The sequence below is a fragment of the Oxyura jamaicensis genome, assembly GCF_011077185.1.
Source record: "Oxyura jamaicensis isolate SHBP4307 breed ruddy duck chromosome 5 unlocalized genomic scaffold, BPBGC_Ojam_1.0 oxy5_random_OJ106517, whole genome shotgun sequence".
Taxonomy (NCBI): domain Eukaryota; kingdom Metazoa; phylum Chordata; class Aves; order Anseriformes; family Anatidae; genus Oxyura; species Oxyura jamaicensis.
Window position 1 is genome coordinate 88948 of NW_023303968.1, and position 19960 is coordinate 108907.

The 19960-nt window shown below is 44.0% G+C and overlaps 1 protein-coding gene across 1 annotated transcript; it reads right to left on the bottom strand.

Moving 5' to 3' along the window:
- Window positions 1-7641: 7641 nt before the first annotated feature.
- Window positions 7642-9755, bottom strand: LOC118157412 (apoptosis regulatory protein Siva-like). Its single transcript, XM_035311722.1, has 4 exons — window positions 9596-9755; window positions 9263-9463; window positions 8346-8502; window positions 7642-7880 (listed from the first exon to the last, which is right to left on the bottom strand). The coding sequence occupies exons 1-4, from the start codon at window positions 9711-9713 to the stop codon at window positions 7823-7825; spliced, it is 534 nt and encodes a 177-aa protein (XP_035167613.1). The 5' UTR covers window positions 9714-9755; the 3' UTR covers window positions 7642-7822.
- Between the last annotated feature and the right edge of the window lie 10205 nt (window positions 9756-19960).

Below are 19960 nucleotides of genomic sequence, written 5' to 3' on the forward strand. Positions count from 1 at the left end.
AAACATTAAAAGGTAGTCTCAGTTCCGAAGCACTCGTTATCAAAGTTTTCATTTAACTCGGATAGAAGAGCCTGCCCGTGAAATTCTTACTCCAGAAATTTCAGATAAAGCTCCAAGTCACGACTCTTGCATACTAAGCTGTGATTGCACTGTAAAACAGCTGAAGACAATACCTGGCATTCCAGAAAAGATCAAAGAACCAGAAATGACATCGTTTGGCAGCAGATTACAAACACCATCAGCAATGAACGGACAGCATCACGAGCTCAGCTGGCCTCTTCATCAGGAAAAGGGACAGAACTACAGCAACAGAAAGAAAAATTAATAGTGTTGAAGTGGACAGAAGTGCAGGAGTCATTGCTGTATCAGCACAAAATGGACAGAGCGGGTAGACGACGTATGAGGAAATGCAGGGTTATAGCAATGATTATAAACATGAATATGTCAGTCTATGAAAACACACAGAGTAAATAAAGGGTAGGAGACTTGTGCTAGTGAAGAAGGAAATTCCCCCTAATTTGGTTTACAGTAAATTCTAGTTCTCAGTCTCACTAAGACGCTGCACTCATTAGGCAAAGACCCAAAACAATTCAGGAAGATCTCAAAGGTATTTTCAGGACTTAGAGTTGCTGTTGAACAGTGCTAATATGAACTAAGTACTATTCTATAGAGCTTCTTTACTTTACTCCATATAATTGCTGAATTAGAATTCATGTCAAAATCTGACCCATCTAAACACACAAGTATCTTGAACCAGCTCCTTAAGTAGTAACCATCACCGTGACTGCAGCCAACTGAAAGCAAGTTCTCTCATTTTCAGAGAAGTGAAGATTTCTAGAACAACCTCAAATTAAACCACTCAGCTGAATTTGAAACATTATGAAGAAAGTGTTTGAGCTTTCTTCTTTTAACATTTTAGTGAGGAGACTGTGAAAATTTGCACATTGAATACACTTTCAGACGTATGTTTTACTATACCGCAATAATTCCTTACAGCGTTCCTCCAAAACAAGTACCATCCCAGGTTTCTAACCTTATTTTTTACTGGCTTTAAAAACATTTTCCAATCTAGTTTGCGGCAGTAAATAATCTTGGTATCATTGAAAGAGAAATCAGAACAATTAGATTACTCATTTAGCAAGCTATTACTCAGTGCAAGAAAGCGTGGGAGAATCAAGCTCCTAAAATGAAACTTGCTGGGACTGAGATACAGAAACTAATGCATTTATGTATATAAGCTGTTTGGTTGAAAATTTATCAATTTCTATAGGCTCAGGAACCTGCATTCTGCAAAGTCCTGCACTCTACAGCACAACACACCAAAACACAGAAGGATATGGGTAATTTTCATCATACGAGTAGTTCTAGCAGAGTAAACAGGATGCAAGAGTGGACATACTCAGACCACATATCCTTTTACCAGTTCCTCATTTCTGAGAGATATCAGTAATCAACGCATAGAAGAATGGAGCAGGTCAAAGAGTGTCAGAGGGTTTCACCAGTACTGTAAATTCTTCAGTCTTCAAAAGCACCACATGTGAAGAGTCAGCCTTACAATCCTAAAACATTAGTGCCTGTGACAGCCTGCGAAGGCCGCAGACGTGCCCTGTTGTGCAACGGAAGTAGCCAGGCTTCCTGCCTGCCTCTGCACTGCGGGGTCTTCGGGATGAGGAAAGCCTCTGTGCGGAACGGCACCTCTGGATCTCATGCCCAGAACCACGCTGGCTCTGCTCTCGCTCACGCTGCCCACCTGGTCTGTGGCTCACGTGCACCCTGCCCACTGGGACACCCAGCTCCTGCCCTGCAGAGCTCACCCGCACTGTTCCCGGGCTGGTGCCAGCCAGGGGCTTGCTATGGGTCTGCTCTGCCCCATCACCTAGGTCAGTAGTGGAGGTGTTCAATGTTCAACAGCAGCAGCTCCAGCAGCAAGTCCCAGGGAATGCTGCTGTTGGCATTTGCCTTGCTTGTCCCAGCCCTCTGTGTCTGAGAGTTCAGTGAACTTTCCACCCACCTTGTCATTCATGTGTCCAAACTGCACCTCTCCTATTCTGCTTTCCACAAGAGCGCTTTGGGGACTGCTGCATGCCTTTCTAACATCAAGGTAAATGACGCTGCTTCCTCTCCTCTCATCCAGTGCTGCTCATCTCATCACAAAAGGCAGTTAAGCTTGGTCAGACTAATTTGCCCTTGATAAATCCATGTTGATTGCTCCCAGTTGTGTGCTTAACCTTTCTGTGTCTGGACATAGCGCTGGACGCAGCTTTGTGAGGATTCACTCAGTAACCTTTCCACAGACTTCGGTCACACTGACCAGCCCGTAATTCCTCAAACTGTTCTCTTTGAAGAATGGCACAAACCTTCATCTTTCTGCAATCATCAGGACCATTCCCCAGTTAGCATTGCCTTCCAAAGATGATGGCCTGCAGCTTCGTAGTGACGCTGTCCTCCTCACTCTGCACCCTCTGGTACATTTCCAAACACAGCTTCACACTCCTGCCACTGGCACAACTGTCACGTCCTTGAGAAGCAACTTGTGTGTGATGTTAATTTAACGAAGATGTGGAATGTGATGCAAGGTCGTAGTTTTTTTTCCTTTAAAAACAAAAACAACAACAACAACAAAAAAACAACAAAAAAAAACAACTTGCATATTGCCTGGCATATGCATAAATAATAAATGTGTTTTATGATACTGACACCTTAAAATTTAAAGAAAAAAAATTGTTAATTCATGTTTATGCACATACATTACAGTTTGCTTTCGTCTTTGTAGACAGCAAGAAGGTGAGTTTCATCGTGAATTTCAGGCTATATTTAACTACTACTATTTTGGATAAACTATTATTTTGTAAATATCTGCTTTGGACCTACGGATTTATAAGGCGGGCATTTAAAGGCAAAACAAAAGAAAAATAAAACTGTCAGCACAATTATAACGGTATGGATCAAACTGTAAGGGCTACAAAGGGAACTTTGGCAAAAATCTACTCAAAAGTAGCGAAGTGATGCCACCTTGTGGATATAGCGCGAAACTTCTGAAAAGGCGAGAAAACACGGCCGTTCGTTCATCCCGAGGCTGATCAGGTTAAAGCCGACTTCTGCTCAGGGAGCCTCAGGCGATTTTCAGAACTTGACTGCAGATTTAAGCGCATGTGTCTGTAGAGCAGATCGAGACACCGCCTGGTGGACCGACGGTGATTTTTACATCGCTGTGCGGGTTTATCAAGTAGGTAACTGGCCTCGCTACCTGCAAGTGGGTTTGTCCGGGAAAGAAGCAGAAACACCCATTTCTTACAGAAAATAACAAATGAGATGAGAATTGTGATTTCAGCTATTACACTTGAATAAAGCAATGTAAGAAAATAGAATTAAAGAAATCCTGACGTTTAAAATAAATCCTGCAACCATAAGATCTTTAAGCAATAACCACCTCTGTGAGAGGTATGCAATAAAATGTCTTGTCACTAGGTTTTAGTGGAAATTACAACCATGAGATCTAAACTTGTAATAAAAATGTAATCATTTGATTCCAGGAGCTGAGGACTTTCCTTAAGGGAAAAACAAAACAAAACTAAAACAAACCTTACAAAATAACAAACGCCCAGAGAATATGGCAGTAACAAATATCATTAAAACTTGTATTACAATGGTAGCAGCTCAAAATCCAATCAACTGTAGGGAGCATATTTCAACATTTTTACAAATAACTATATAAAAGAAAGCTATTGGTATAGCTGTGATAGTCCTTAAAACATTATAAATACCTAGCAACTATCTGATCCCTCACTGTATAACAATTTTATTAACATAAAATGGAATGTAACATTTAGAGTAATTGTATTCTTATTTTCTATCTATAAGCAGAGTTGGTCTTTGAGTTACACTGCTTCTATTTATTTTTTAAACTAGCATTAACACTTTTTGAAGCCTCTTGGCTACTTTTAATAGGTTAACCAATTTATTTCAATATGAACAAAACAATACTCAAAGCTTTGCTGCCTTCTCCTGGAAGAACCAGCATGGAAAAACCATAAAGAGTGGAAGAAACAGCATAAGGAACCTAAGTATACACGGTCAGTCTTAGCCTTATCTGTCCTCATGCAAAAGCCTGAAGGAGGAATAAAAGATGGACGAGTCTGCCACCAAACCCACACGTTTCACATCTACAAAACAGTGATACCCAAAGTTTGCCTATACGACCCGTATGGGTTTTGTTCTTCCCATTGGTAGACTGCTTCCGTTGGATGGTTTGAGGTTTGTTCCCGCTCCAGGACAACCTCACACATTTCTATGACAGCTTGGGATCTCAGCTTGATGGGAAACTTAGCAAACATAGCACAGAAACAAAGTGTTGGCCAATCCTAATCAGATGAGTTTGCTCCCTTTTAGACATCAGATTGGGTTCTCTGAGATTTACTTCACCAGTAATGATAGACAGGCCTTAAAAGAAGTTCTGCTTCCATCCCCCAAAACCTTACTGTAGGATATTTTCACCCATCCATACGCTAGCTCCTCAACTAATCCCCTTTCCTCTGAACGCCACGCAAACTTTTAGTTTTAGTACTTTGCACTGAAGAGGAGGGGAAGAACAAAACAGCAAAGCACAGGATAAAAGAACATCTTCCTGCCCAGTTAATAGAACAGATGATTTCTTTGGCTCTACCACGTAGTCCACTGAGTACACAACATACAGTTCTGTGACCAGTGACAGACAACAAGGCCTTGTGAATAGACATTAACAAGACAAAGGAAAAAAAGCTTGGACATCTCTCCCTTTCACAGTTTCTTGTTGTTGCTGTTGTTGTTTTTTTAAGGCAAGACAAAAACTGAAAACCAGTCCCCAGTCCTACCTCTGACTGTTCATCTAAGAACTGCAAAACAAGAGCTGGAGCTTTCCTCAGTAATGAAGCTTTGGGAAATACAAGCCCATGAGAAGCAGTTTTTCACACCTTCTGAATCCAGACAAGCACAGGAATTGGTAACCACTAAAAAACTTTTCTTACACACATGATGCACAACCCCAATGCAAGAGCATCCCTACTCCTCCCAGTCTCTCACCAGTCTCTTCCTGACTCTACTCTTCCTGCTTTTTTCTTCTACCAGCTCCTCAGTCTGATGAGCAAACACCTTCCAAAGGGCCAGGCTAGAGGATAATACAAGTTTAAGCCACAAATTCCATGTCATTGGTTTAGAGAAGACAGCTTTATGTGAAATACAGTAGTGACTGAGCCAAAAAACATATCAACTTCTCTGAAACACAAATCATTTGTAAACAACAAGGCTCTTCTCTCCAGGAGCCTGGAAGCAAAACAGTGCTTTCAGTCTCTCACTCTCCAGAGAATGAAAAAAAAAAACAACAACACAGAAACACACTTAAAGGTTTCAGTTTGAAAAATACGCTGGAGTGAAAAACATTTTTGTTCACTGCTTAGAGCTTCAAATGAAGCAAAGCCAAGTTTTAAAATTGTTTCCCCAAACTAGCATTTAAACACGGTAGCTTCAGATTCCTCCCATTCACAAAACTCAGCTTTGTGTTCAATGATTACCATAGGAACAATGTTGTTGCCTGCCCTGTGATCCTGACAACCGGGGACTGCACCAGAGTGCCGCCGTCATTCCGAATCTATGATAGCTTTGAAAGAATAGATAACGCCATGGGATTACTACAGACTGACAAATCCTTTCACTACTAGCTCACCCAACCGACTTAAACTGCCCGTGCTGCAGCTTGTTTGCTTGCTTTAGAGGTGGAAACGAGGCGCATTTTACAGTTGTTCCAGGCTGCAGTAACAACTAGTAAGCTCTCTCCCATTCCAGCTGGCTACAAAGTATGTGGAACGAGGAAACGTAGCACCAGCCAGGCTACGGTAGCAGCACAATCCCCCCCGGGCACCCTAGAGGGCGCAAGGATGTTACAGTGTCACTACAGGTACAGAGGCATCGCTCCCTGCCTAGCGAGAATGGCAGCCCACGCCGCGTTGTGGCTGACAGACCCAAAGCCCCGCTACGTGCACCTCGAGGTGCTGCTGCTCAGTGGCAGCTAACGTCCCACCTGGTTGTGCTCACCGGTCCGGTTGGTGAGCTGCGGTATTTGCTCTGAAACTGAAGATTTGCAGCATGGAGTCTCCAGGGGGATGTTACTGCAGCCGTTCTGTGCTTTAAAGGGGCTTGTAAGAAAGCCAGAGAGAGACTTTTTATAAGTACATGTAGTAACAGGACAAGGGGTTACGGCTTTACACTAAAAGAGGGTACATTTACATCAGGTATAAGGAAGAAATTATTCATGCTGAGGCCCTGGCACAGGCTGCCCAGAGAAGCTGTGGCTGCCCCATCCCTGGAGGCGTTCAAGGCTAGGCTGGATGGGGCTTTGGGCAGTCTGGGTTGGTGGGGGGTGTCCCTGCCCATGGCAGGGGGTTGGAACTGGGTGGGCTTTAAGGTCCCTTCCAACCTAAGCCATTCCCTGATGTTATGATTCTTTTTCAACAGCTCCCCATGAGACAAATACATCTCTCAACTGAGCTAGCATTGCAAGGGCCTTCCAGGTTCTTCAAACAGAAGTTGCTATAGTGGTTAGAAAGAGGTAAGAAAGTTACTTCTTGCAAAACAGACTAATGACAGTTGAGAAGACAGGGAAGCAAAAGGGACAGGCCTTGTTTTAGAAATTCAAGGCAAGTGATAAGGGAAAATGGAGCTTTAGCTCAAAGTACTATTAGGATCTTGTTCTTTCCCAAATCTGTCATTTTTTTTTCCCTGTATCCACTTAAGTCATCCTTTTACTAAGATAAAGGCCATTTGGGTTTGTAGCATTGCCTTACATATATGTTATGGTTGGTTCACAAGATGAAAGGTCTGGTCAGTTTTGTTTTCTTAATGTAGCAAAATAGTAAAAGAAAATTACTGGGGGGGGGAGGTTTCCAGTAGTACTTAATGACAGTCATACCCCTACAGCACAAACAATACTAAGCAAACTGGTCTCTGCTATGTCAGGAAAGGAAAATGAGGAATGCTAGTGTGTGGAGGCGTATCCTTGAGTGCTGACCATTTCTCAGACCCCTATAGATGAGCTATTTCTAGTGGGTATTCAGGACAGTATTAAGTGTACAATAGAGATGATCAAGTCATACAAATGAGCTGCTTTCTATGCAAGTGACTTAGTAAGGAAGGTACAGCAAAATTAGTCTTTGACACTACACTCTTGGAGAAGTGTTGACTTTCCATTTGCACTCAAAAGCTTTAGCACCAGTGTTCTTCCCTATCAAAGAAGGGATAGAAATAATTAAAACTATTCAAGTTGCCAGTAATCATAAAATGGTTGTGACAGTTTATGAAAATTTAACCAGAAATTGGCATACTCTCTATTAGGAGAAGCCTTCAGGCATGACTGATTGTCCAAATTAGCTCATAAACAAAAGGTTGTGTGTCCAGAACAGATTTACACTCACCTGGAAGCACAAGAGGAGCAAATTATTTCTATTCTGATCCATAAAAGGGGTGTCCTGACATGAGCAGCAGAGAGAAACTGAATAGATATTTGGAATTCTCTATAACACAAGGAATACCAGTTAAGAGCACAAAGTAGTCCCTTCTAGATAGACATATCACAAATGGGGGGACAAAGCAGAAAGTTGACTCAAAATAATCTAGACATCCTCAAAATATAAAAGTTTATTTAGCTACAATATTAAAAAGTACAATATAAAGATATAAAACATAGAAATTCCATAATTAATTCACATGCTAAAAGGATTAATTGATCAGCCATAAGGAAGAGACTTCATGAATTTTACGGACATCTTAGCCCTGAGGGCTATTTCATCAGGTTTCAGACTTGAAATATTGAACAACCATTGCAGAGAACTTGCTCACCAACATCACCATAACTAGGAGAAAAAAGAAAAAAAGAAAACCAGATAAACAAAGTCAGTGTCTACTGCTTTTGGAACATAAAGAATGCCATCCTATTCTATTAGCAACTGTAACCACAGGACTCCAACACACTTTCTTTACATCACAGATTTGTTAATAATAGTGTCCAAAACTTAAGATGACTCCTTTATAGTGTATTTATTCGTCACTGGCTAGCATACTTTTCTGGTGAAAAAGCAAGAGGAACATTTGCCTCCTAGATCATTTAAATTAGAAGCTGAACTAAACTTGCACTAAGACTGATTAGACAACTTCACACAAGCACTTTATTTCTCATGCTTCAGACAGTTTTACTGCTCCTAATTCAATAACCAAAGAGTTTAAGTCAATTGGATGCATGAGCTAGGTAACTGCTGGGACTTCATAAGCTACAACCGATGTTCAGAGTTACAAGTTTGAGAAGTTCAAAAGGCACTTACTCAATTACTGAGCACAAAGAACAGGTGACTGTGTTACAGCAGCTGCAGAGCCTGCTGCAGCTCTGGCATACGAACCGGTCACACTGCGAGCACGCTTCCTTGACATCGGCAGTTCTTACACACGACGAGCAGGCTTTGGAAACTCCCACTGGCGGAACTGCTTGGAAAAGATGCAATTAAGTAGATAAGTACTTTATAGCAAAATGGAGAAAGAACCTGAAAACTCTAAGAATTGCAAGAGCACGGTGTCTCTGCTGGATATTACAGCTACAGGTAGCAGCGCGTTGAAAAACACAACTGCTTACCCCATTATTGGCTTATCCCCCCACTCCTCTTAATGGAGAGATCACTTAGACAGTAACAAGCAAACCACACCTGAAACCATTTCCAAAGATCATCTAATTCCAATGACCCTGCCACGGGCAGGGGCACCTCACAGAATCATTAAGGTTGGAAAAGACCTCCAAGATCATCTAGTCCAACCATCGCCCTACCAGCAATGTCACCCACTAAACCATGTCCCTAAGCACCACGTCCAACCTCTCCTTGAACACCCCCAGGGACGGTGACTCCAGCACCTCCCTGGGAATCCCATTCCAGTGCTTGACTCCTCTTTTTGAGGAGAAAAGTCTCCAAATTTCCAATCTGAACCTCCCCTGGCACAATTGAAGGCCATTCCCTCTAGTCCTGTCACTAGGTACCTGTGACGGAGGCCGACCCCCAGCTCCCCACACCTTCCTTTCGGGCAGTTGCAGAGAGCAATGAGGTCTCCCCTGAGCCTCCTCTTCCCCAGACCAAACACCCCCTGCCACTCCTCACAGGACTTGTGCTCCAGGCCCCTCACCAGCCTCGTAGCCCCTCTCTGGACACACTCCATGGCTCCAAACCCACCCCTCTACCCCCGGGCCCCCACTCACCGTTCTCCGTGCCGGCCGCGCTCCTCAGCAGCCTCCCGTCGTGCCCGATGCGCAGCTGCCCGCTCCAGCGCCGCCCGGGGCCGGCGGCCGGGCCCTGTCCGTCGGGCTGCGTTGAGCGGCCGGCAGCGGGCCGGGGGAGCGGGCTCCAGGCGCCCTCAGAACACGCCTGGGCGCCCCTGAAGAGCAGCCGCCGGGTGCGCTCTGCCGCGGGACACGAGATGAGCGTTACCGGCGGCGCCACTCAGCCCTCCGGGGGGCTCTGAGGGAACGGGACGGTGTAGTTCTCCCCCACCTCCCATCCCCCGCATGCCTTTACCGCCCGCCCCGTCTCACCGAAGATCTCCCTGCGGAGCTCCTCGGCCCGCACCCCGCGGCTCAGCTCCCGCAGCCCCACACGGGTCTTCAGCTGCAGCGGCGCCACCTCCCCGAAGGGGCAGGAGCGCTTCGGCATGGCGGCCGGGCCCCCCCCCCCCTTCCCCGCCGGCCCGGCCCGTAACGGCGGCTCCCGCCCGCCAACCGCCGCCGCCGCCGCTCCCCGCCAATGGCGACGCGAGGAGAGGGAGATTGACGGGAGGAGGCGGGACTTGCGCCTGAGGGGAGCGGGCGGGACGCGCTCGCCGTGAGGGGAGTTGCCGCTGCCGGGTTCTGAGGGCTGGGGGCTGCGCCCCGGCGGGAGCCGATCGGTTCTGCCGAGCCCTTCTGGCAGTCAATCCCTCGGGTTTCCGGCCCCTCCGTGCCTGGCCAGGGGGCGTGGGAGCTGCCGGGGGGCTGCGCCACCCGCAGGCTCCGTCAGCGCGCCTCAGGTCGCCTCCCACACACTTCCAAAGTTTTTGTTGTTGTGGAAAGCACCGCAACGCCAGCAAGGCTTGGGGGTGTGGATTTCTCGATAAATCCTCCTTCCTCGCTGGCTGTTTTGGACTCATCTACCTACGTAAATGTCGTGTGTGTCACAGTTGTTTACAGCTTCAAGTAGTTCCTCCTTAAGCTGCTTCCTAAAGCTGTATCAGTCCAAATGCTGTAGAACTACCAAAAACGTGCACAAACACAAGAATTTACTGTTTTGAAATGAGGTCTGAGAGCCTCAGGCTGGTCGGAGACTCTCAGTTCCCCAGGTTAAACATGTAGGGCCACCAGGCTGGGCTCAGTCGGATCCCAGAGGCTGCTGCTCAGTTTCACTAAAATCTCCAAGTTTTCTAGTACTTGCTGCTTTCGCTGTTTGATGTGGAAATAATTCAGTTAATTTCCTATTAAGCTGGCTGCAGCAATGTACTTATTTTGTAGCTTAAGTGCCACATCCAAAGCCAAGTAGCAGTCAGTGTAGGAGGGGGTTCTGCACTGATGAACAAAACCATGCTTCCTTCCAGTAGCTGCTGCCTGTAGTAGAAGCTACAGTTGTAATGCACAACATTGTAATTCACGAAAATACCTTCCACACTGCAAGGTCTGGCTCCTGCCACACACAGCTGCAAAGATTTATACTTTGGCCTTTTCTGTATGTACTTCTGAATATGTGCTTGAACACGTTCTACAGAAAATTTTTCATTACTTGTGGAAACTCATGGTCTTTTCTTTATCTCTCAGGAATTTGCTTTGTAAATAATCTTTAAATATATGCCCTGGTGTCCCTGAAGCTCTCTGAGGCACATGAGTGAGCGGAAATGTAAACTGGCTCAGACCGTGCCCCGCCAGGACAGAGAGCACTAGGCCACACACGGTTCATTAACATGGCAAAAGATGGAGCTCAGCTGCCTGCAGACTGGATGAGACACAAAGAACAACGTTAAAAGCGCTGTTCTGCCTGCAGTGCTCCGAAACTCTGATCTGCGGATATGAAATAGATTTGAAAGTGAGCAGCATGTGCTGTAGTGGCACTGCTGGAGCTGTCAAGGAAGAGGAAATTTAAGGACAGTTTCTCTGAGGGCTGTTACATTTGCAGACTGCCACCACCACCCCGCTGCAGGGCAAACGCAGAAATCTGATTGCCACTGAGTCACCTGCGGGTGTTGACAACTCCTTTTTAATTGCTCTGCAAGCCTCAACCTTAATAACATCAGTTACTGATCAGATATTTCCTATTTGTGAGAGCTACTAAGGCAAAATAATTTTGTTTTGCCTGTATCAATGTATCTTAGCATCCTATAGGGAGGGAATTGGTTCACCTGCCGGTCTGTTGACTTGCTACCCAACAGGATGATTCCCGGTATTTTATTAATGCCATAGTATTAAGCCTTGAGGAAGATCCACTGGTGTTTTGGAAGTAGAAAAAAGGCTGAGATCTGATCTGGCAAAGACTGCTGGCACTGAGCATTCATGAAAATTAATGCTGACAATTTCCCAGGTTATTTGTAGAGATTGTGTGTTGTTACACAGCTTCTGAATAGGAAAAAGAAGCCCAAACAAATCCCAAACCACTAATGGCAATTGTGAAATATGATAATTTTGGTTTATCCTCGAAAACATGTTTGTAAAAGGAAGCAGAGAATAAAAATGACAACATTTTTCTTGCTACTTTGCTTCTCCCGTGCCTGTGTGAATATTACAGACAAATTGTCTGGTTGATAGCTTTCTCTCTTATAGAACAAAGAAAAATTGCATTTCAAATTTTCAATAGCTTCCATTTCCAGCAAGCAAATTTGAAGAGCAAAATGGACTGGGCTGTGCTCACTAACTCTGTCTCTTCTAATACTCCATTTCTACCAGTGCTTCAGTGAAGTTGGGGCACACACAGGAGGATTCTGGCCACAGTTTAACTTCAAGGCTTCTTCTACCAGTTTAGAGACTAGAAACTTTCTGAGCCCAAATTTACCTTTGGATCTTAATGCTTCATAGTTGTCAGTAAGCGCCTTCATCGTGAATCTGGCCAGTCCTCATCTCAAAACTGATAATATTTAATTTCTTCTTTGGTCCAGCAAGATGTACAACTTTGCAAAATGTTATTAAAAACCAAACCAATCATTTTCTGTACCTCTCAGTCCCTAACGTCCTTTCTGAAGGAGGGTGGCCAGCGCTCCAGCTGTGAACATGCTTTGTATCCGGGCAGCATAAGCCTAAGGATGTTTTTTTTTTGGCCCTTTCCCTAATAATTCCTAACATCTAATTGATCATGGTGATTACTGCTTAAGAACTAAACCGATGTTTTCACTGAACTGTTCATAAATGACTCGCAGCATCACTCCCCTGAGTGCTAATCGCTTAATTCACAACCCATCGCTCTACGTATATAATTGAGGTTATTTTTCCCCCATGCGTGTTACTGCACACTTACTGACACTGCCAATTTATTGCCTGTTAGATGTAGTGAAGGTATTGAAAATATGCAGCTGTACCTCTTCCCCGCTGGCTTTTAGATTTGACTTTAAACAATATTGCAGCAAACACCAATACTTCTCTGCTCATCTCTTTTCTCAGATTGCTTATAAATATGTTGACATACACAGACATCTTGCCTGAACCTGCCTGAGGTTAGTCCTCAGGATCACAGTGATCCCTTTGTAAAGACTGGCACCACGTTCCTTTCACGCCAAGACAAATTTACGTAAACACATCACATTTAGACCTGAATTAGACCTTGCCTATAAAATGGGCAGATTTAGATTTTCAGTACTCCCATAAGCACTGAGATAATTTTTGTTTCTGATCCTTCAGTAACACAATCAAGGTAAATGTTTGCCTGTCTGCCAATGCTTTCAACTACTCCAAAATGTAATTTTTGGTAATTAGAAATAAACGGGTAGTCTGGAATAGAAATCACAGACCATGTAAATCGCAGACATTGCAAATCAGGATTGGATGCTTTCTTAAAGGGAAAAGAACTTAAGCATTTGGAAAAGAACAAATTGAGGAAAATTCTGCCTTGTGTTTTAGTCAGAGTGTCGGACTAAATATTCCCAATGTCTGATTTGGCTTTGCAAATCTAAATATTCATCACTCCAATCTTCCTGTCTGTGCCTTGCTTTACAAACAACCTTTATCCATTTACTGTAACAAGTTAAAGTATTCAATTTTAGGAACAGATGGCAGAAAAATAGCAATCCAGATGATTATACTAGCATTTAAGTTGTTCCAAGGGTCTAATATTAGGCTCCTATAAGCATTGGAGAGCATTAAATATATTTCATCCTTCTCAAAGCCCTCCCCTACATGTATTTGTAATTAAAGTTCCCGATTTATTCTCTTATTGCATTATTAGACCATTTATAGAGAAATCAAAACTCTGTACCAAAGGTGGGGCTCTGCCTACACACAACTGTACATCAGGAGTTTCCTCAGTGATTCCTCTCAGTTTGTACTGATGCAGAGAAGAGCCTTTTGGCCAATTCTCAAGTTCTATTCTAACATTTTCATGATAAAACGGTAAAATGAATATTCTGGAAATTCTTTTAGGTAGAACATTCATTACAGCGGTGGATGTAGGCGGCCATGTGGCAGCACACAGCCTGTTTTGGGGCAGGTGATGTATCAGGATCAGGATGCACACGTGTTCCTTGTGCAGGACCGAAGAACAACACCGCACGCTGTGCCATCAGCCTCACTGTGCTCCTCTTCCCGTGATCTGCAGAAGGGATTCGAAGATAATAAAACTGTCTCGAACACACCTGTTTTTATTAGAATGGCTCAGGGCTGCTTCCTTTCTTCTGTGCCCTTTTATTTCCGTGTCACACTGTCAGCCCTACCAGACAACCTGTTTACAGCCCCTATCAAAGGGCTGCACCCTTCACCTGTGAGCGAGTGCCAGCACACAGCTGCATGTCATTTTACTATGACTAGTGAGCAACACAGCTCATGTCCTAATCTTGATGAGTCGCTTCGCACATCAAAAACCATTTGTTAAGCCAGGGAGGAGCAGGATTAAGGACTGGCTCTTGAGGCATGCTGCTGCTAAGCCAAGCCTCTGCCACCCTGACACCGCAGCCAGTGCCTGCACCTAAATTAGCATGGCACGGCTGACTTTCATAGCGTGTTCCTGTGAGACAGACCAGTTTTGCTGAGCAGATCAAAATACGTGAAGGTCCCACTCACACTAGAGGGCACTCTGTAAGCTGCTGCTGCTGTTACAAAGGTGTGATTGTTCTGCTGACAGCGACGTACAAAGGGGCTGCTTTCCACAGTTTTTATTTTTGCTTCTGGCCTTTCGAGTCATGTCTGCCTTTCTGCTGTACACAGTTTCCTTTCAGTTTGCTTCTTTCCAGTTTAATCTATCAGAAAGAAAGACAGCCCCCAAACCCACGCAGCTGGGTATGAAACAACCCGTGCACGCTCACCATGCACACACACTTAGTGGATACCGAATTAAGGACCCACTAGCAATGCACATCCACGTGTTTTGTGTGGATATAAAACCACGGCATGTAACCGGCCCTTGTGTGAAGCTGAATGAGTGTCTGGACGTGAGAGCAGCCCCATGCCCACGTCTGCCAGCTCAGGCAGTGATAACTGCTGTTACTGACGCAGAGGGGTGGTTTCTTTCTCTAGAGCTGACAATGTTTTTCATCTAAGAGACTGCAAAAAATCATTAAACTACAGTCCAAGAAGAGCTGTTCCGTGACTCGGTGTGTGCAGGTACCTCTGCCCTTTCGCTAGCTCCACGCAGTACACGACACCCTTCTCCTCCTTGCACAGCTGGGAAAACCTCTCTGCCTCCGCACTGCGCCCAGTCCACGCTCGGCCTCGTTATTTTGCTGTGGAATGAAGCCTTGCTTCAGGCCAGCGCTGTTTGTTGTGCCTCGCGTGCTCTCTTTATTCCCTCCCTAAAGCAGCCGTTAGCTGGAACAGCTCTAGGTGCACCCATTCAGCCCCAAAGGACAGAACTAGCACATGCTGGTAAAGAAGCAGGCACTCTGCGCTCACTAGGTAATACAGGCGCTTCCACAGCAGCAGCCCCCAAAGCATGTTTATTTTAAGTCTGTGTGACTATCTTGTCAACCCTGGACAGAGAGGATCTCCGTCTGGAAAACAGAAACTGCACAGCGTCAAAGCAAGTGTCCAAACAGTGCCAGGATAACATGCCACAGCCACCGCTACCGTCACTAGGGCTAACGTGGACATTTTCTTTGTACAGCCTTTTAGGTTGGAAGCTGTTTACGCTGCGAAGTCTTCAAGGCACTCACTCTCTCTCTTTGCTCTCTGCTGAGCGGTTTGCACGAGTGGTGTGCTACAAGCTGTAAACGTAACATTCAGTCCTAGGCCTGCTATCCAGGGTGCCAATTAATAGAGACTTTTTTTTTTTTTTTTTTGTGCTGCTGGCGTGTTTCCCCGGGATGGAAATCATCAGCACATTTTACGTAGGGCTCAGACTTCCAGCAGTACCAGCTTTGGTTTTTTAATCATGTAATCTCATGCAAAGCTATCTCTAATAGGCAAATTGTCTTATCTCGTTTGTAATGCCTTAATGAGCATCTTTTATTTCTTCCACGTGACCTTTTGTTGTGTATATTGAAATGCATCATATTCTGTATATTTATGTTCAATACATTCCTGCCATTTATATGCTCTGGTTTTTTATTTGTGTTGATTTTTTTTTCTTTTGTCTTTTGTTTTGCTGCATCAGAATTTCAGAGAAGATATCAATGTGACAGACAACAGCATATTCTTATCTTCTATTGTATCTTTCCTGTCTTCAGGATCTGGAAGATCTCCAGATTGATGGCAAAGACATTCAATATTGCCTCTGTCTTTAATCCTGATTATAGCGACCTAGACTCTACAAAAAGCTACCCTATAAATGTAGCATCACTAAATCTGATGCAAATATAAAACTGTAATGTTGGCATTGAATAACTGACAGAACAGTGGAAGGGTAGCTCGACATCCCTCTTCAAAGCTCACTGCCCTCCAGTGCTTGTCCCTGTCCCTGGTAGCTCTTTTGGCTGAGTTCAGCACCCTGCACTGTTCTGCAGGAGTTTGCTGCTGTTTTACTCCAACTTTGGTTCTTTTGGCAAAGTTGGAGATGCTTTTTGGTCCAGCCCCCAAATTTATTTCACTACTCATTGTAGGCAAGTAGAGATCATTGATGCAGAGGTAGAGATCTTGTCTGCAGAATGTACATGCTGAAAGTCATTGGACCAAATCCTAACCTAAAACATGGGTCTGATTTCTTAGTTACCTTTTCCAGTAATCTTAGAACTTATAGAGAGAAACATAATGCTGTTTCAGAATGGCAAGGCAAAACTTTTGCAAACTTATCCAATAAAAGTCTTCTAAGTGCATTTTATCTGACACAGATGTGTTTACAGCTCTGTTGGTACAGATACGAAATGCAATCCAGCATTCTGAAAGAATGTGTGTATGCGATTGCAAGGCAGGAAGAAATGTTTTTAATAAATCTTTCAAATTGGGAACAGTATAATATTTTTTAAGGACACCAACTGTAATAATATTAAAGAAGACAGTTAAAAAATTATGCTGACAATTTGAGGGTTGATGGCCTAGACTCTGTAGTTTGCACATGGCCTTCCTGGCTGGGTTAAGTGAAGCAAACAAAAGTTGGAGTACAACATGCAAAGTTCAGAATTTGGCCAGCATTGCCTATTTCTGATGCTGTAGTGTGCTAAGTAAGCAGTAAAGCTGTAACTGTAGTACTGATGTACATGTGACTGTGCACTGGGAATATTGCTAGTCTTATCTGTAGTGAGGCTGATTCTGGAAATAAGAATGGCCCATCATCTCGCCTGATTCTCCTGTTCTTCTTCACCCATTTACCAGGGACTCAAAACATTGCAACAGATGCCAGTGGACTTTCAGCATGGCCGAGTGGTATTACTCACCAGCATGAGCAACTGGACATAACTTCCCTCGATCTCCTGGCCATTATCCTCCTGGTGTTGTGGCCCAGCGTGCTGTTTGGTTTATTCGAGATGCGAGTGCATTGTTGGTTCATGTCCAGCCTGGCACCTGCTGTGAAGCCCAAGTCCTGTTTAGTGAAGCTGCCACTCAGCCAGGTGCTTCCATCTGTACCGAGACACGGGGAACCTTGTTCTTCTATCCCAGTGTCATGAGCTTTTTGTTGTCCAGCCCTCAAGCTTATTGAGGTCATTGCCTTTTGCTGGCAGCCATTCCTCCCAGTTCAAAGTGTTTTCACTCATCACAGGACAGGTTTCCATGCATGGCAGAGCATGGTGCTGTTTCATGATTCTCAGCGGAAAGATGACTCTAAATACAATAGGCTTGTGACTCAGAATTTCCTTTTCAGAAGCAAAAAGCACCAATAAATACCTTTCTATGACAGGGACTGGTAATACACTGTATTTATCCAGTTTGTTGTTTTGCCACGTGCACCAAAGGTTCACTACAGCACCCCTGCACAGGAGCATCCCTATTCACAGGCCAGCTGGGCTTCCCCATACCTCAGCAGCAAATGCCTTTTCCACACATTTGAAGAATTAGACCCGGATCGCCTTAAAAGTTTTGCCTGATAAAGGGGAAGATGAAGATGCATACTGCCATCTCTGCTGTAAGGGCACTTGGCTGTTCCGTGGTTCTTAAACAAATCACCAGTATTTCTGCCTAGGGCATTTTAAGGATTTCAGCAGTCACCAAACCCTCCGAGCACTCCGTCACTTATCAAGCACGGGCAAGATGTCTCCTGAAGCCTAACGCTGTTGTCGGAGTCACCATTTAGAGGCCTGTAATGCAAACTTCAGTACATGGGCTCAATGTCTAAAAGGCAATGCCTGTCAACGTAAGGGTACATCAGCTCAACTGCAAGAACATTCAAATGCACAAGTATTGTTTTTTTTTTCCTGAAAAGGACATTTCCTTGCCAAAGACATTTGTGTAGACAGTTTTATAGTGTGTACTACTTCCAACCACTGCAAAACGCAGCTGCTGGCCAAACTTTGATATATGAAAGGAAGCTATGAACACTTTGTGTTTACAGAACATCTCCTCTCCTGATCTTTTTTTTTTGCTTCTGGACAGTCTCACAGGGCTGACGGGCAAAGATCTAACCCAGTCTCTACTGAAGAAATGAACAGACAGTGGTAACACACAAAGGTATTTTAGAGCAACTTATTTCCTGTGAATATATAGGAAAGTAAAAGGCAAAATCTTGAAATTCTTATTCAGGCTTTACTTCTTTAAATGTCCCTATGGCTGATATGTGCACAGATGTTTTTACTTTAAACTTGAGCAATATGTAAAGGTTCAGCCTCACAAAGAATAAAAGCAACAGGAAGGAGTTTCTGCATGGTATTCCCTCCCAGAGCTTCTTTTTGACAGACCTGTTATTTGGGAAGGAAAGAGCGAAGTTTCTCACCTCCGTGAAGCAGGCTGCACGATGCATTCCTCACACGCCATGAATCCTGAGTAGTACAGTGACGGCCAAGCAGCTCCACATCTCAGGCACCTTCTTTTTAATCGGCAACATGGATCTAATGAAGACATGAAACCAACACTGATAAACTCCCCTATATTTAGTAGCTAACAAATCCACAAGCTGCTCCCTTTTTACAGTGCCTGCACCGCAAATGGGGACCTCTTCTAAAGATACTATGATTGGAGTAGTATTTTTCTTTTTTGCCTGATGCCTAGTTAAAAGGGCGACGCCAGTTCATCCATTTTGCAAACATCCAGGACTTGAAATTGGCTCTCCGATGGAAATGAAACATATTAAATATTAGGAAGCCAGGCTACTTCCATGGGGCATAAGGAGCTGGTTAAGGCTTGACCCCATATAAATTGTTATGGGAAGTGGGTACAAGCAGAGAAGTCATATTAATTGCAGTGCTGCAACGGCCAGACGGTCCCACTGTTCCCATTTTTACCATGCTGTGTACCTTCTTTCCTCCCTCCCAGCCTTAAGACTCTGCTCTCCAGCTGATAGACGACAGATGGACCAGCAACAAAACAGAGTGCTTGCCCAGCGGGTAATTTCAGCAGATACTTAACTTTTTTTTTTTTTTTTTTTTTTTTTTTTTTGCCTTGAGTGATGCCAGTGTCACATGGAGTTCGATCAAACTGCTTCAGATGTGTTGGCTACCAATCAAGCATCATTCTACATGAATTTATATATAACCGATGCAAAGGAAATGAAGAAACATTAGCTAATTAGCAGCACAGCTCTTTTACACCTCTTAGGCATTGCTGTGAATTTGTGCACCTGCTCTCGTTTGCTGGACAGGTCACTCACCTGAAGTTCAAGGCTTCTTCTAAAGTGCTTTTGAAATGGATGAGTAGAGTCATTCCTACCAAGGCTTCTGAAAAGCCTTCTGAAAAGCCCTAACAGGATTTGTTTGAAGCCCTTACACACTGTAGATTTGATATCTGCCATTCCTTTCTAGTACAGTGAATGTTGATGGAATTCACTTGAGTTATTCTGAGCCATCTGTTACAGAAAGAACATTTGTGCGTTTCCTAATCGATGCAGAAAGGAAATGTTTTTATTGTAAAACCATTCTTCATCCCTGTGAGATAACTGAAGAGGACTAACCTTGACCCTGCATCAGTAAAAGTGGATCACTGCCCAGTTTCTGAAAAGGAGTCTGATAAAGTTTATAGAACATGTAATTAATAAAAAAAAAATCCAAATACTGAGATGTTTTTCCTCATAGACTGAAAGAAAATATCCATTCTTTCAGTAGTGCTGCTAGTTATTTTCTAGAATCCATGAAATACTGAACCAGGTTTTTGTATGAAGTGCGTTTTATAAAAGTAAAAGGAGAGAGAGAGAGGGAGATAGAGAGAGAGAGAGAGCAAGCACTG

What these genes read in the sequence shown, in the direction of transcription:
- LOC118157412 (XM_035311722.1), bottom strand. Translation starts at nt 9,713, where the DNA reads ATGCCGAAGCGCTCCTGCCCCTTCGGGGAGGTGGCGCCGCTGCAGCTG. An exon ending in CGCGGCCGGCACGGAGAACG is followed by an intron (nt 8,503 to 9,262) that starts GTGAGTGGGGGC and finishes TTTTCCAAGCAG; the next exon opens with TTCCGCCAGTGGGAGTTTCC. An exon ending in TCTTTGTGCTCAGTAATTGA is followed by an intron (nt 7,881 to 8,345) that starts GTAAGTGCCTTT and finishes TTTTTCTCCTAG; the next exon opens with TTATGGTGATGTTGGTGAGC.